Source organism: Pteropus alecto, unplaced genomic scaffold (assembly GCF_000325575.1).
Source record: "Pteropus alecto unplaced genomic scaffold, ASM32557v1 scaffold25, whole genome shotgun sequence".
NCBI classification, from domain to species: domain Eukaryota; kingdom Metazoa; phylum Chordata; class Mammalia; order Chiroptera; family Pteropodidae; genus Pteropus; species Pteropus alecto.
In genome coordinates, this window is record NW_006441955.1 from 21598366 (window position 1) to 21614882 (window position 16517).

General features: G+C 30.7%; 1 protein-coding gene across 3 annotated transcripts in view; it reads right to left on the reverse strand.

Annotated features, from left to right (window-relative positions):
• LRRIQ3 (leucine rich repeats and IQ motif containing 3) overlaps positions 1 to 16517 on the reverse strand; it is a 151128-nt gene that overhangs the window by 121435 nt on the left and 13176 nt on the right. For 2 of the 3 annotated variants that reach the window (XM_025052118.1, XM_025052117.1), the window contains exons 2-4: positions 13182 to 13430; positions 11295 to 11618; positions 1812 to 1945 (exon numbers count right to left, since the gene is read on the reverse strand). In XM_025052118.1, the coding sequence (XP_024907886.1) occupies positions 1812 to 1945; positions 11295 to 11618; positions 13182 to 13430 (707 nt within the window). The remainder of the gene's footprint in view (positions 1 to 1811; positions 1946 to 11294; positions 11619 to 13181; positions 13431 to 16517) is intronic. The other variant, XM_025052119.1, reaches the window with a different exon arrangement.

Sequence of the window (16517 nt, forward strand, 5' to 3'; positions counted from 1 at the left end):
GGCAACACAATAGAGCAAATAGTCTTCAACAAATGATGCTGGAACATCCATGTGTAAATATCCCAGTCATTTACCCTAAGCAAATTGTAAGCAACTCTAGGGTTTTAAGTTGGTGAATATAATTAGATTTATATTTTGAAAAGATTACTCTTTGCATGTTATGGTAAACGTAACTGACAGGGAACAAGAAATCCAAGGAACACCGCCCCCCCCACCCACCCCAGTCAAATAATGCAGAGAGCATAAGATATAACAACAACAAAGATGATGTTTAAAAAACATTAGCTACTAAGAATGTAATATCCACATATGCCAGGTGTTAAGTGTTTATATTCATGATCTCAATTCCCACAAGCTAACAGTGAAATAAGTACTGCTATTAGCCCCTGCTTTCTACCATCTAACATATGAGGAAACTCAGGTTCAGAGTAGTTCCTGCCTAATAGAACAGCATTTTAAAGAGAAAAAGAATTCAAATCGGTCTGTCTTGAACCACTCTGTATGTTATTATTATTGACATCTCTCCCTATAAAGCTCGTTCAAATTCTGTTCATGCATGCTGAATTTTCAGAGACTGTTTACATGCACAAGGTTTTTATCTCATGGTAAATGAATATCTTGATTCTAAGAGAGAAAAACTCAATCCTAGGGGAATAAACTAAAGACAAGTCCCTTTAACTAGAAGTTCATTTCATATAAAATGCACACCAATTTAAAGAAACATGAGTCAGAAACCATATTTTAAATAAATATATACTTGTCAGCAACTACCTTATCTTTTCCACTTCTTTTATTCTAAATAATTTTACTTGTCCCCACTTGTGAGCCCATTTTCTCTCACGCTTTGACCTTTCTTTAAAAAGTATATCAAACCTCTTTCACAGAAGTTGCAGGCAACTGTATTATGGTCAGTTTGACTCCTTGGCCATCATTCTTGCCTATTTTTATCAGAGCTACTGCCATTTATGATTTAGCCCATGCAGGTTAATGCAGAACATTCTTTCTGCTCATCACAGAATGTTGACTATCATTTCGGTGAAACTTCCTAAACTGGTTTTCTCAGGGGTTGTCCATTTCCCAGCTCTAGATTTATTTTAATCCTACCTATATTTCAGGACCTAATTTCATTTCCATCTTCTAGCACCTGAAAACAAGCTATGTGAAAATATTTTTCATATGTTTGATGTTTGGCATGACTAATACAAATAAATTAATGACAGAGTGTTCTATCTCATATCCCCAAGTTCAATGTTGAGAGAGTGTATCAAGAAAAATTTTCCTCTATTAGCCGATGTCAGCTGCTGGAAAGGAATACAAAGAACAAAGAGAGAGCAAAATATAATGTAGATTGATACTGTACTAGATGTTTCACCAAAATGATCTTCGCATCCAAACAAATTATGAAATCCTCATATATATGTTTCTAGGTTTGTATTTCTATTGTATCCCATTATATAGTATATGGCTTATATTTCTATTACTTCTCATCACATGAGAGAAATTCAATATGTTTTTGACTGATATTTTTAAGTTTTTAATAAAAAAAACTCAGAATTACTCAAAGAATGATTAACAAAAACTTTACTGATTAGTTATTTATATTGTCAATTTAAAAGAAAAAAAGTATCAAATTTGTATTATGTTAAAGACTATATTACCATAGAGTTTCAGTGTCTTCCTTAAAACTAGTTTGAATAGTCTATAAGATACCATCTTGATAGGGAATGCAAAATGTTTATTATTGGAGAATTGCCTTTTTATCATTGATTTGCTTATCATCTTTAATATTCAAATAATAAAGTAAAACATACCTCAAACTCTTTCTTACTAGGAAACCACGTGTCCACCTTTGAACAATCAAAACTGGTGAATTATGAGCCAGAATGTCATTAATTTTTGAAATAACATATTTGATATTATTAATTTCATCCTCATAGGTTGATCCCTGTATAAAGAAAATATATTTGATATTTATATTTCATGAGAGTATTTCCCAAAGACATTTTAAACTTGGTAATCTAATGGTATAGACTATTAAAATGTTCACAGGTATCCTAAAGGCACAGTAGTTAAATAATAAATACATTTCGTATCTATTTCATTAGATCAGAAGATCAAGAATTAGTAGCATCAAATAATTTTAATTCTCTACACAAAATGCAAGATCCATGATGATAACTCTCTCCATTCTAGATTCTTCTCCCAATCTGATATCATGGGTATAAAATTTTGACCATAATCATGCTGACATCTGAGAAGTAGTGTTCTAAGTAGGTCTCCAAAGAAACTCTAAAAGTATTCTGTGGATCTCCATCAAGTAAACTGACAATGTTGGATTCATAGAAATAATTAACAGTAGTTCAAACCCCTGTTTCAGCTTATGTAGAATGTTGGACACTTTTATTGGAAAACAACACATTGCCCTGGAGAAAGACATTCTATATTGCCTTTAAAGAAATTATCTCTAAGATCTCTGTTCAAGCAACTGTTTAGACTTGGATCACAGGCTCCCTATAGCCTATTGATCATTTGAGCAGTTAGAAATAAAGCCACTTTACTTGTATTTTGAATGTAAGAATTATGCATTAAAAGCCTAAAATTTGTATTGCTTGTAAGACACCTACCCTGAAAATGACCAAATCCATCACGTTAAAAATATACACTTTTTCTGCCTATACATTCAATCAGCTATGTATTGCTAGGGAAAAAAAAAAAAAAATCACAAAGCCTTGCAAATTAGTGCTCCTTCATGCCACTCCAAAATATGATTGTAGGAGTTCAAGACATGCCACCCCAAAATATGCACCTTTGACATATTGATTATTTTGAGTGATATACACTTGAAAAACAACAAAAGCATGGAGAGGTTTTTCTCTGAACTTCCCTATCTGCCTAACGGCAGGTCCTCCAAAAGGCATTCAATTGTCGTAAATCCCTCTCCAGGTGTTTCATCAACCAGGTATGACAAACTCTTATCAAAGGAAAGTAAATTAGAAAAACATTAGGAGAGGAGTTTAGGACAGAACACTAAATCCAGATGAATTTTGTCACAAACTCTCATCTACTTCTCTAAGGATCAATCATTCACCTTTCCTAAAAATCGTATTCCCTCCCCTTTCCTTAAGCCACCTGGGCGGTCATTCATTTTTCCCTGGGCATCTCCTATGTATGTATCAGATATAATTGTTAATAAATTTGTTTGTTTTTCTCTTGTTAATCTGTTTATTACATGGGTCTTAGTAAAGAACTCAGAAGGTTAGAAGGGAGTTATTTTTCCTACAGTAGCTCAAGGGCAGGGCGGTTGAGTGCATAAAAAAGAAGAGAAAAGAATATAGGAGGGAATTTATATAACTAAGCTTAAGTAGTCCTGGTCAGATGCTATAACTCTCACCAGCAGAGAGCCATTAAGTTCACACTACTGTTTACAGCAAGAGACCTGCTTTCCACCAAGGCATGAATAATTCCTTCTCTTTAAAGAGATAAACAGAATAATCATCACCTATGGACAGGGTTAGTGTCTCTACCACAAAAAGATTAACCTCTAAACAGCACTAAAGCTTTCTGATGTCCTAAAACAATCATCCTATAAAATGCCAATGAAGATATCACTGTAAACTTGTACAAATGCCATAACAATTTGATATCTGAGGACAAAAGGAAATGTCCTCTTTCTAAAGGGCAAATAATGCATTTCCTTCACTAGAGGAATGATGGCCTGTGTTTAAATCCCAGTTCCACTACTTGCTAGCAAGTATCCTATCTGTCCCCTGTTCATCATCTGTAAAACAGAGAAAACAATGATACTACCTCATCTGGTTGTTGTGAAGGAATATTTGTAAAACACTTAGAACGGTAGCTAAAACATTTCAAAAATCCAATGTTATCTGCTACAATTTCATAATACTTAAAATGATATAGTGTTTTACGGTTTACAAAGAACAGATACCTTTGAGTATTTGATACTCAAAAAAAGTGGTCTAAAACAATTCACTAAGCAATTTATCCAAACTTAATGTAAAATTAAGAAATCAATAAATTAACTATAAAAGACAATGAGCATAATATTTCCAATCAAAAAAAATTAAAGTATTACTATAAAAGTCTGACAAAGAACAATCAACAAAATAGGTGGTAGACTAATGAAATATTTATACTCTACCACTTGCAACTGTAACCATGGAATGAAAATGGGACTATTGCTAACGGTGGTATAAAACATGATGAAGCATCTCAAAAAAACAACAAGAACTTTTATAATATGACTCATATAGAAGAAAACATTTTGTGATCTAACAGGAAAAGCAGTTTAGAAAACAAATTCTAAAACTATATTCTATTCATATTGTATATAATTACACAAAGAGATTCCCAGTTAACTGCATTTTAAATACATTTATACTTATTTATTTTTTTATTTATTTCCTATTCCCATGTTTTAATTTCTTCTATATGAATCTGGTCTCTAAAGTCTTTTTGTATTCCATTTGTCATTTTTTACATTAGAATTTCCTAATTTGACATATATTTTCTAAACATTTTTGAATAATATAAATCATACTAATCCCACACTTTATTTTAAATAGAAGACACCCATATAGTTCTGACCTTTTTATTCTGTCAGAAGCACATTATATCCATAATTTATTCACTTTAATAGTCACATAAAATGGTGAGAATCCATGTGAAACTCCCCACGCTAGCCAGGTAAACATTTTTGGAACACACTACAGTAAATTCTCAAGTTTTAAAAGAACCATTAAATAATTTAAAATAAAATTTATAATTATAATAACATTATAGAAATTTTAGAAAAGGGCAAAAACAAGAATAAAAATCCTACTCAAATTTCCACCAAATTAACTATTACCAATTTGAAATATGCATTTCTAAATACTTTCTCCAACTCTATAGATTATCTCTTTTTTTCTCTTATCAGGGTCTTTCACAAAGCAATTTAAAAAATTGTTGAAGTTCACTTTACCATTTTTTTCTTTTAAAGACTGAGCTTTTGCTGTCAAATCTAAGAATTGTTTACCTAATCCTAGATCCCAATGATTTCCTTAGGTTGAGGTTTGTGTGTGTGTGTGAGTGTGTGTGAGTGTGTGTGAGTGTGTGTGTGTGTGTGTGTGTGTGTGTGTGTGTGTGTTTGGATGCTCAATTGCTTCAGCAACATTTATTGAAAAGGCTATGTTTTTTTTTTTTTTGATTGTTACTTTTACTACTTTTTCAAAATTCAGCGAGACATAGTGTATGGACCAATTTTAGGTTTTCTGCTCTGTTCTATTAATTTTTGTGTCTATGCCTCACCAATACCACACAATCTTGATTACTGTAGCCTCTATAGGTCTCAAAATCAAGTAACTGATTCTTTATACCTTATTGTTTTTGTTATTTTAGCCATTCCAGTTTCTTTACTTTGTCATAAAAAGTTCAGAATAATTTTATCTATATCTACAAAATATCTTGCAGGTTTCTGATAGAAATTGCATTAAACCTGTCTATCATTTGGGGAGAATTGAGACCTTTATTTTGCTGAGTTATTTCACATATATGTCTTTCATTTTATTCAGATATTTAGGTTTTTTCATCAGTGTCTTATAGTATTCAGCAACAAGTTGTGAACATGTTTTGTTAGATTTACCCCTAAGTATTTAATTTTTGAGTGATTGCAAATAATATATTTTAATTTTGGTGTCCATATGTTCACTACAGTATACGGAAATATGATTGATTTTTGTATGTTTACCTGACATCCTGTGGCCTTGCTAAGCTCATTTTTTAGTTCTAAGAGATTTTTTGGATATATTCTTTGGGATTTTCAACATAGGTGATTATTTCATCAGCAAACAGAGCTTTATTTCTTTTTTCCAACTGTATGTCTTTCATTTTCTTTTCTTGCCTTATTGCACTAGCAAGACTTTCCAGCATTATGTTGACAAGAGAAATGACAGTGGCATCCTTGCTTTGTTCCTAGTCTTGAAGAGAAAGCATTCAATCTTTCATCATTAAACATGTCAGTTGTAGGTTTCATGGAGATTTTTCATAAGGAGGAAGTTACCTTTTTTACTTATTTTTTGAGGTATTTTTTTTTATCATGAATGGATGGTGAATTTTGTCAAATGCTTTTTATCCACTAGTTGATATATATTTGATATGATTTTCAAATACTGAAACAGCTTTGTATCCCTGGAATGAGCCCCACTTGCTCACGCTATGATTCTTTTTACATATTTTTTAATTCTATTTTCTAATATTTTGCTAAGGATTTTTTGTGCTTATATTCATGGGGGATATTGGTCTGTAGTTTTCTCTTTTTGTACTTTGGCTTTGGTATCAATGTAATATCAGTTTCCAAAAATAAATTGGGAAGTGTTTCTTCTTATTTTCTAAAAGAAATTGTATAGAATTGGTGTTAATTCTTTTTTAAATGTTTGGGAGAATTCTCCAGTGAAGCAATCTGGGACTGAAGATTGCTTTTGTAGAAGTTTTTAAATTATAAACTTAATTGCCTTAATAGTTATAAGGCTATTTAAATTATCTATTTCATGGTGGGTGAGTTTTGATAGTTTATTATTTTGTAAAAGTGATCCATTCAGGTAAAGTGTCAAGTTTATGCATGTAGCATTATTGTACTATTCTGTTATCGTTTTGATGTCTATAGGTCTGTAGTGATATCCTTTGTTTTGTTCCTGATATTGGTAACTGGTTTCCTCTTTCTTTTTCTGTCTTGCTAGGTTTGTCAATTTTACTATCTTTTCAAAGAAACAGATCATTTTACTAATTTGTCAAGATTTATGTTTATGATTTCACTAATATCTATTATGTTTATCATTTCCATCTTTCTGCTTGCTTTGGGTTTATTTAGCTCTTGTTTTTCTAAGTTTTTATGGGGGAATCTTAAACCACTAATTGAAGGTTTCTCCTCTTTTTCAAAATATGCATTTTAGTGCTATAATTCCTCTTAGCATCGCTTTAGCCGTGTCCCACAAATTATGTTATCTGCTATTTTTATTTTAATTCAGGTAATGTATTTTTAATGTTCTTTGAGAATACATTTTGACCTATGTATTTGTTAAAAGTGTGGTGTTTATTTTCCAAGTGTTTGGAGATTTTCCGCTTATCTTTTTGTGGTCAGAGAACACTCTCTGTATGATTTAAATTCTTTTAAATTGTTGAGGTTTGTTTTATGAAACAGAATCTGGCCTATATATGATTCGATGGGCACTTGAAAAGAATGTGTATTGTATTGCTGTTGGCTAAAGTATTCCATGAAAATATCATTTAAATTCTTTTGGTCGATGGGATTGCTATTTTTCCTATATCTTTCCTGATTTTCTCTCTAGTTGCTCTAATGGCTGAAAAAGGGAGTTTGATGTCTACAACTATAATCATATATTTCTCTATTTTTCATTTCAGTTGTATCAGTTTTTGCTTCATGTATTTTATAGTTCTGTTTCGTGCATTCACATTTAAAATTACTATGTCTTCCAGGTGGTTTAAACTGATTATCACTATATAATGTCCTTCCCTGCCTCTGATAATTTTCTTTGCTCTGAAGTTTACTTTATCTGATAGTAAGATGAATGACTAGACATCTGATATTGGATAAGTTCTAAAACTCATTATATTTCATGTTCTTCTGTGAAATAAGAATAATATCTTTCCAAGTCAAAGAACACAATAAAGAATAAATAAAATATTTTTCAGAAAGTCCTTCCCTATCCACCATAGCTAAAGTAGCCCAAATCTTTACCACTCTTGTCCTACGTTACCACTTTCTTTTCTTTTCTTTAGAAATTAACATTATCTGGCATTCTATGGTTGTTTTATTTTGTTTTTTCAAAGTTTTTTTTTTCTTATGTGTTTATTTCCTGAACCTTTCCACTGAACTTCCTAAAAGCAGGACCTATGGTCATATTATTTATCATTGAGTCCAGAACAATCCCTCTCACGTATCAGGTGCTCAATATATATATGGTGAAGAAACAAAGGAATAAAACATACAAAGTGTCTACCTCGATGGCTTTTACTAAATGTCTGTCCTCTGCTGTCTCCTTTCTTCTCTGCTACTGACTGTCTGCCTGTATCAACCTTAATCACATCATTTTTGGCCTATAGTAACTGATCTTCTGCCTTCATCTGTCTCCTAACCCTTATTAAGCTGCTAGCAAAATATTGAATTAATATCTTTTAAAACACTTTGTCAATACCATATATTCACAGAGCACCAACTATGAAAGAACCACTCTAATTTTCCTACTCAAATAACTTCAATAGATCTTCACTGCATTCATTAAGAAGTCCAAACTCCTTGGCATGTCATTCAAGGTTCTTTTCAATGCTCACCATCCTCCCCCTCAACACACATGCATAACTTCCATTAATTCCTTAAATGAACCTCAGTCATTTTGACTGTCCTTAAAAGGGTCATGTATGTCCCTACCTTTGATTATCCCATACCATAAAACTAGACTAGTTAAATAAAATTCTTCCTTTAGGGCCCAGGTTAAGACACTCAAGCATAAATACTACCTTGTTTCTTATTTCTCTAATTTTTAAAACTTATTATAAAACCATTAATATTCTTAATATTTAAAAAATAATAATCACATGCAGTTAGAAAAAGTTTCCAACTTCCTAATCTCCAGCCTTCCCATGCATAATCATTGTTCATTGTTTATATACCCTTTCAGATGTGATCACCACTGTTCAAATGATTTCTTTACCAATTTTAGTGCATTTATAGTAGATTTATATATACTTAGAACATAGTATAAACACTGTTCTGCAGCATACATTTTTACTTCCTATACCTTGTAACTGATTTTTGTTAACACCTGCACAATTAACCCTCTTTTGAACGCATTCATTCGTTCTAATACTCATATGTCATGAAGCATTTTTTCTTATATTTTTGTCTATCCATTTAAATATTTTGTAACATCCAACTAAAGTTTCCCAATAACCTTTTTCAACATTTTAAAAATCAACATAAAATGACTGAACATGCCAGTGTCATCAAATTAATTGTTTATCCTCTTCCATTAATAATCCATATTGTCTTTTAAGAAAAAAAAAAAACCTATTCCCCAATGGACTCATTCAAATATGAAAAAACTTGAAAAAATTAAAAATCCACTTTCAATTAAAAACAAATATTTTGAATCAACAAAAAACCTCCAGAACTAAGAAATGAGAATTGCAAGTTTGCAGGATATAAAATTAAATAAAAACATCAACTGTATTTCTATATATTAGCAACAAACAATCCAAATACAAAATTAAGGAAATGATTCCATTCATAATATCAAAATAAATAAAATACCTAAAAATAAATTTTAACAAAATAAGTGGGAGACTTGTACAATGAAAACTACAAAGCATTATTGAGACAATTAAAGAACATCTAAATAAATTGAGAGACAGTTCACATTGGTGAATACTCACTACTGCAAAGATGATAATTCTCTACAAATTGATCTATAAATACAGCGGAATCCTTATCACTATCCCAACAGGAATCATTGTTGAAACTGTCAAGCTGATCCTAAAATTCATTTGTAAATGCAAGAAACCCTGAATAACCAAAGTAATATTGAAAAAAAAAAAGAAAAGCAAAGTTGAAAGATTCAGACTTCCCCATTTCCCATTTTGAAACTTAACTACAAAGTTACAGTAATGGAGACTGTATGGTAATGGCATAAATATAGATAGAAAGACCACTGAAATATGATTGAGACTCCAGAAATAAACTCTTACATTTATGACCAAACTGATTTTTGACAAAGATATTAAGACAATTCACTAGGGAAAAAAATAATCTTTTCAGCAAATGGTGCTGATATCATGGATATAAAAAATTAACAAAGACCCTTATTACTTCATACCACGCATTAAAATCTATTCAAGATAAAACTCAGATCTAAATTTCCTAACTATTATTGTTAAACTTCAAGAAGAAAATATAGGAGAAAAATCCTGTGACCCAGAATTAAGCATAATTTTTAGATACAACACCAAAAGCATGATCCATATAAAAAATCCATTATAAAAAAATTCATAAAATTGGACTTTATAAAACTCTAAATTTTTCTGCTTCAAAAGACAACATTAAGAAAATGAAAAGACAAGCTACAAGTTGGGAGGAAATATTTGTGATTCATATATCTGATAAAGGATTTATATCCAAATATCTACTCTTACAATTCAATAAGACAAACAACCCACTTTAAAAATGGGTGAAAAAATCTGTATAGACATTTCACCAAAGAAGATACATGAATAGTTAATAAGAGATGAAAAAGAAATGCTTATCGTTACTCATTGGGAAATAAAAATTAAAACCATAAATAAAATCAACTTCACACCTACTAGAATGTTTATAGCGCAAAGGACAGAAAATACTAAGAGTTTGCAAAAACATAAAGAAACTAGAACCCTTTTGTACTGGTGGTTTCTACTCCTTAGAAAGCACTTCAGTCTCTTAACAAGTTAAACATAAACTTGCCATACATCTCAGCAACTGTACTCCTGAGAATCTACCCAAGAAAAATGAAAACTTATGTCTACATAAGTAAGTGTTCATAGCAGCATTATTTATAATAGTAAAAACTGCAAATAATCCAAATGTCCATCAATTGCTGAATGGACAATGAAAATACATATGTTTCATATAATAAAATATTACTTAGCAGTCAAAAAGAACTAATGATTCATGCTACAACATGAATGAGCCTCAAACACATCACACTAAGAGAAAGAAGGCAGATGCAAAAGACTACATATTGTATGGTTCCTTTATATAATGTTTAGAAAAGCAAATTTATGGAGACAGAAAAGAGAACAATGGTTACCTAGGACTGGGGATAGCAGTGGAGATTAACTGCAAATGGGAAGGAGAGAAACTTTTGGAGTGGTGGAAACTTCTAACATTGGATTTTGGAGATGGTTATGCACCACTGTTAATTTACTAAAACCATTGATTCATACACGTGAAATAGGGGAATTTTACAATATGTAAGCTATATTTCCTTAAAGCTATTACAGCAGAAATCAAATATATATATTTCTCTACAATTTGATACTTTTCTATTCAATATATTTTATGCAGTAAACATATACTCCTCTTATAAATTTCAGATCTAACACATTACTAATGTATTCACTAGTATATGGTATTTTACATCGATGATACAAAATATTAGTTTTATATAATTTAGGTATGAACTTTAGGATTAAATTTTCTCTACAGTTCTATAAATGTATTCAAAACAAGTCCTAATGAAAACATTTACCTTTTTCAAAGCAGAGCAAAAATTAAAGAAAAGCCTGTGGTTATAGGTTTTGAATCTTTCAGGAAGATGCCAGTTCTGAATTATTTCTTCATCAGAAATCACATGATGATCCAGCGCTTTGAGAGTCCATATACTATTGACAACAACATGTCTATATCCTTTTTTAAGGCTTACTGGACAATCAAACATAGTGAGGGCAATGAGGCTTGGACAGGCAGATAACATACATATATTCTTTAACTTCGCAAACCCATTGTCATGAAGATAGAGGAGTTTTAGTTTCTTCAATCCACTCCAAAATTTGGTATCTGGTAGACTCTTTACCTAAAATATTATTAATAATAATACTTTCAATACAAAAGTAAAATTTCTCCAAATTACATGGAAAATAAAATCTATTAAATATCTTCTAAAATTTAGTATTTTCCCAAATGGAAAATTTCTCATTAACAAATAAAACCAGAATATCTAATTAACTGAATGATAGCTGGCATAAAAATATAATACACTGGATGTCTGGCATAAGCTATCATTATTAGTGTAATTAAATGAATAAACATATATACTTTGTTCAGTAAAAATTCTTTTATAATAGGCTGACTCTTTAAACTTTTCTAAAATACTTTCCTTAGATACAGAATTAAAAATTCATATCAAACAATGTTATATACCATATTGGTGAAATACCTATACACTGAAAATAAGACATCATTAAAGAAATTGAAGAAGACACAAATAAACGGAAATATAGTCCTTGCCCATGGATTGCAACAATGAATACTGTTAAAAAATGTCCACATTGCCCAAAGCATTCTACAGATTCAATGCAATCCCTATCAAAAATTCCATTGGCATTTTTTCACAGAAATAGAACAAAGAATCTTAAAATTTACATGGATCTACAAAAGACTCTGAATAGTTAAAGTGATTTTGAGAGAAAAGAACAAAGCTAGAGGCATCATGCTCTCTGATTTTGAACTATATTACAAAGCTATAGTAATCAAACAGTATGGTACTAGTATTTAAAAAAAAAATAGCTCAATAAAACAGAATAGAAATCTCAGAAATAAATGCACACATATATTGGCAATTAATTTACAACAAAGTAGCCAAGAATATACAAAATAAGAACAATCTCTTCAATAAATGATGCTGGGAAAACTAGACAAACACATGCCAAAGAATGAAATTGGATCACTATCTTACACCATATATAAAAATTAACTCAAAAAGGATTAAAGACTTGAAGGTAAGACCTAGAACCATAAAAATTCTAGAAAAAAACATAGGCAGTGAGCTCCTCGACATAGATCTTGGTGATATTTCTTTCAAATCTGATAAAAGAAAAACAATCAAACAAGTAGGACTACGTTAAAATAAAAAGCATCTGCAAAGCAAAATGAAATGGCAACTGACAAAAAGAAATGGCAACTGACAAAATGGAAGGAAATATTTGCAAATCATGTATCTGCTTTGTAATTGTGTAGTGATAAATGTTAAGTGGAATATTGTGGTGATCAGTTCACAATATGCACAAATATCGAAGCATTATGTGGTACACATGAAATTAATATAACATTATATGTCAATTAATTATACAGCATTAAAAAAAATAATTAAGGAGTCAAGAAGTATTCCTAATCCAGACTATGGATTTAAGAAGTAAAACCAAATCACACACTGCTTATTTATATGTTTTTAATTTAAATTTTTTGCTTATATTTTAAATTTTGTATTTATACATTTTATATTTTTTATTTAATTTTAAATGTTTGCTTATATTTTATATAAAAGACCACCTGGGAAAAATACTGTAGATAGAAAAAACAAATGCTTATTATGTATAATTTAATTTATATGCAAATATTTAAAATGACTATTGCTTACCTGATTTCCATGGAGATCAAGTTTGACTAATTTTATACAACTTTGAAGTGGACTAATATCTGTAATAAAATTGTTTGAGAAGATGCATACTCTAAGAGAGATACAAGATCGCAAATTTTCCATAGATTTTAAATGAAGACCACTGAACTTCATAAAAACAAAATCTTTCTGATCTTCTATTATGTTTTCATTATAGTGACTCCACTCTTCATGACTGGTTAGCTCTTTTGTGACAGTTCCATGAAACATCTAGAAAAAAAGTAAATTACTTTCAAAATTTTTTTCAACTTCCAAAAATAAATCTATATGAAAATAAAAATATGTGCTAATAGATAGTAAGAATAAAAATGGGTTGAAAAGTTAAAAGTTTTTAAAAATCTAATTCTCATTAAACCTCCTATACCAAAGCATATTAAATGACTAGCATTTATAGAACTATAACTCAAAAACTGTATCATTGCTCTCATCAATGAACTAATCAGTAAGGGGAAGAAAAACTTTTTTTTCCTGAAATACATAAAGAAAATGGAATTCAGTGAAATAGTTGAGATTAAAAACATCATCTCTTGGCAAGGCAATTAAAACAAAGAAAAAAGTATCTCAACATACCTTGCATAATAATTTTGCTTAAAAGATACTATCAGATAAAGAAATATACTGGATGAACTCCCAAGTCAGGAAAGTGATCATTTTTTGGGTGTGCGAGAGGCTGAAAAAGCAACTAAATGAAATTAAGATACAATACAGGGTTTCAAATGTTGTATTTATTAAATTCAAGTGGTCTATCTGAGGATATATTGTAAGATTAACCACCTTACCCATTGGAGGAATCTATTTCTAGTATGTGGGGGCAAACTGGGCCAGCATAATCCAAATGAGAATAAATATGAAAATCCAAATAAACCCTTGCTCTCTTTAAAAAGGTTAATGACTTTTTATATCCCGACCAAAGCCTAAAACTATAGTCCTCAAACTCTAAATATCAAAAGGCAAATTTCCTGGGCCCCATATCATCATTATCTGAGTCTCTGGGCTGCTGGCCAAAGAATTTGTAATTTACATGTGCCTAGGTAATTCATGGATATCTTGAGAAAGTCTAGCCTAAACCACAGGTAAACTGGTCTCCCAAATTTAAAGAGCAAGGTATGGAATAAATAGATATGGATAAACCCTTACAAACTCATCAAGCACTATAGTTACTGAAAGGAAGGGCAACGTCTACAATGAGTCCATCATTTGGACTCCCAATTTAGAAATATTAGGAAGTCTTTCTTCAGCCTTTCCTTTCGAACACCTACTTTTCTAATGTGGCCTAAGTATAGGCTAACACCAGTTTATAACAAGGACTTATGAGAGACCATTTCTAGGGCATAAATAAAAATGATTCAAGACAGACAATAGGGTGATCAAAAGCTTCAGCTATAGAATCTAATTTTTGAAGTCAATGACAAATCTGTGAGAAATCTGCAAAGTGAGAGTCATATATCAAAAATGTTTTTTTCCTTTCTATTTTTACGGCCAAGTGATTTTTTTTTAATTAATAGTCACTGTTTTAAGTCTACAGAAAAATTGAGTGGAAAGTACACAGAGTTCCCATATATTCCCTCACACCCCACTTCACATAGTTTCCCCTATTAACATATTGCATTAGTGTGATACAATTGTTACAAGTGATCCAACCTAAATGCACTATTATTAACAAAAAGATAAAGAATTTTAGCTCATTAACTTGTAACAAAACCTTTGAATGCCCAAAACACATCGACGGGAAACAGTAGATATCCCATTTCTCAACTATATATTCTCTACAGGAAACCCATTCTAAATATAAAGACATGTATAGATTAAAAGTAAAGTTATGAAAGCAAATTCTAAGGAACATTTAAAGAAGAATTAATACTAATTCTTCTCAAACTCTCCAAAAAAATAAAAGAAGGAGGAACACTTCCAAACTCATTTTACGAGGCCAGCATTATTCTGATATCAAAACCAGATAAGGACACTTCATGAAAATAAAATTAAAGGTCAATTCCTCATGAACATAGATGTAAAAATCCTCAACAAAATATTAGCAAACCAAATTGAACAAGACCATGGTTTTCTATTTATAATAGAAATGATCATATACCATGGTCAAGTATGATTTACTCTATGGATGCAGGAGTGTTTCAATATCCAAAAATCAATCAAAGTGATATATCACATTAACAAAATGAAAGATAAAAGTCATATGATCATCTCATTAGATGCAGAAAAAACACTTGACAAATTCTACATCAACTTATAATAATGATAAACTCTCAAAAAAGTAGATATAGAACACCTCAACAAAAAAAAAAAACCATATATGACAAGTCCATAGCTAACATCATATTCAATGGTGAAAAGCTGAAAACTTCGCTAATACCGGAAACAAAGCAAGAATGCCCACTCTCACCACTTTGATTCAGCATAGTACTGAAGTCCTAGCCAGATTAATTAGGCAAGAAAAAGAAATAAAAGGCATCCAAATAGAAAAGGGAGAAGTAAAACTGTCACCTTTTGCAGATGACATAATATTATAAATAGAAAACCTAAAAGATCCACCAAAATACTGTTAAAACAAATGAATTTGGTAAAGTTATAAAATCAATATAGAAAAATCTGTTGTATTTCAATACTCTAATAACTATCAGAAAGGGAAATTAAGAAAACAATCTCACTTAAAATTGTATCAAAAAAATACCCAGGAATATTTTTAACCAAGGAGGTAAAATCCTTGTACACTAAAAACTGTAAGACATTATGCAGAAAATTGAACAGGACACAAATAAATGAAAATATAATCTGTGACCAGGGATTGGGAGAATTTATTAAAATATCCATACTACTCACAGCATTCTACAGATTCAATGCAATCTCTATCAAAAATTCCAATTGAATTTTTCACAGAAATAGAATAAACAATCCTAATATTTATATGGAGGCACAAAAGATCCTATATAGCCAAGGCAATCCTGAGAAAGAACAAAGCTGGAGGCATCACGCTTCCTGATTTTAAACTGTATTAGGAAGCTACAGTAATCAAAACAGTACGGCTTTGGCATGAAAACAAAGACATAGATCAATGGGACAGAAAAGATAGCCTAGAAATACACCCGTGCATATATGGTCAAATGATTTATAACAAAGAATCCAAGAATGTGCAATGGAGAAAGGATAGTCTATTCAATAAGTGATGTTGGGAAAACTGAACAGACACATGCAAAAAAACAACATGAACCACTATCTTACACCATGCCCCCATCAAATTAATTCAAAATAGATTAAGACTTGATTGTTAGACCTGAAACCATA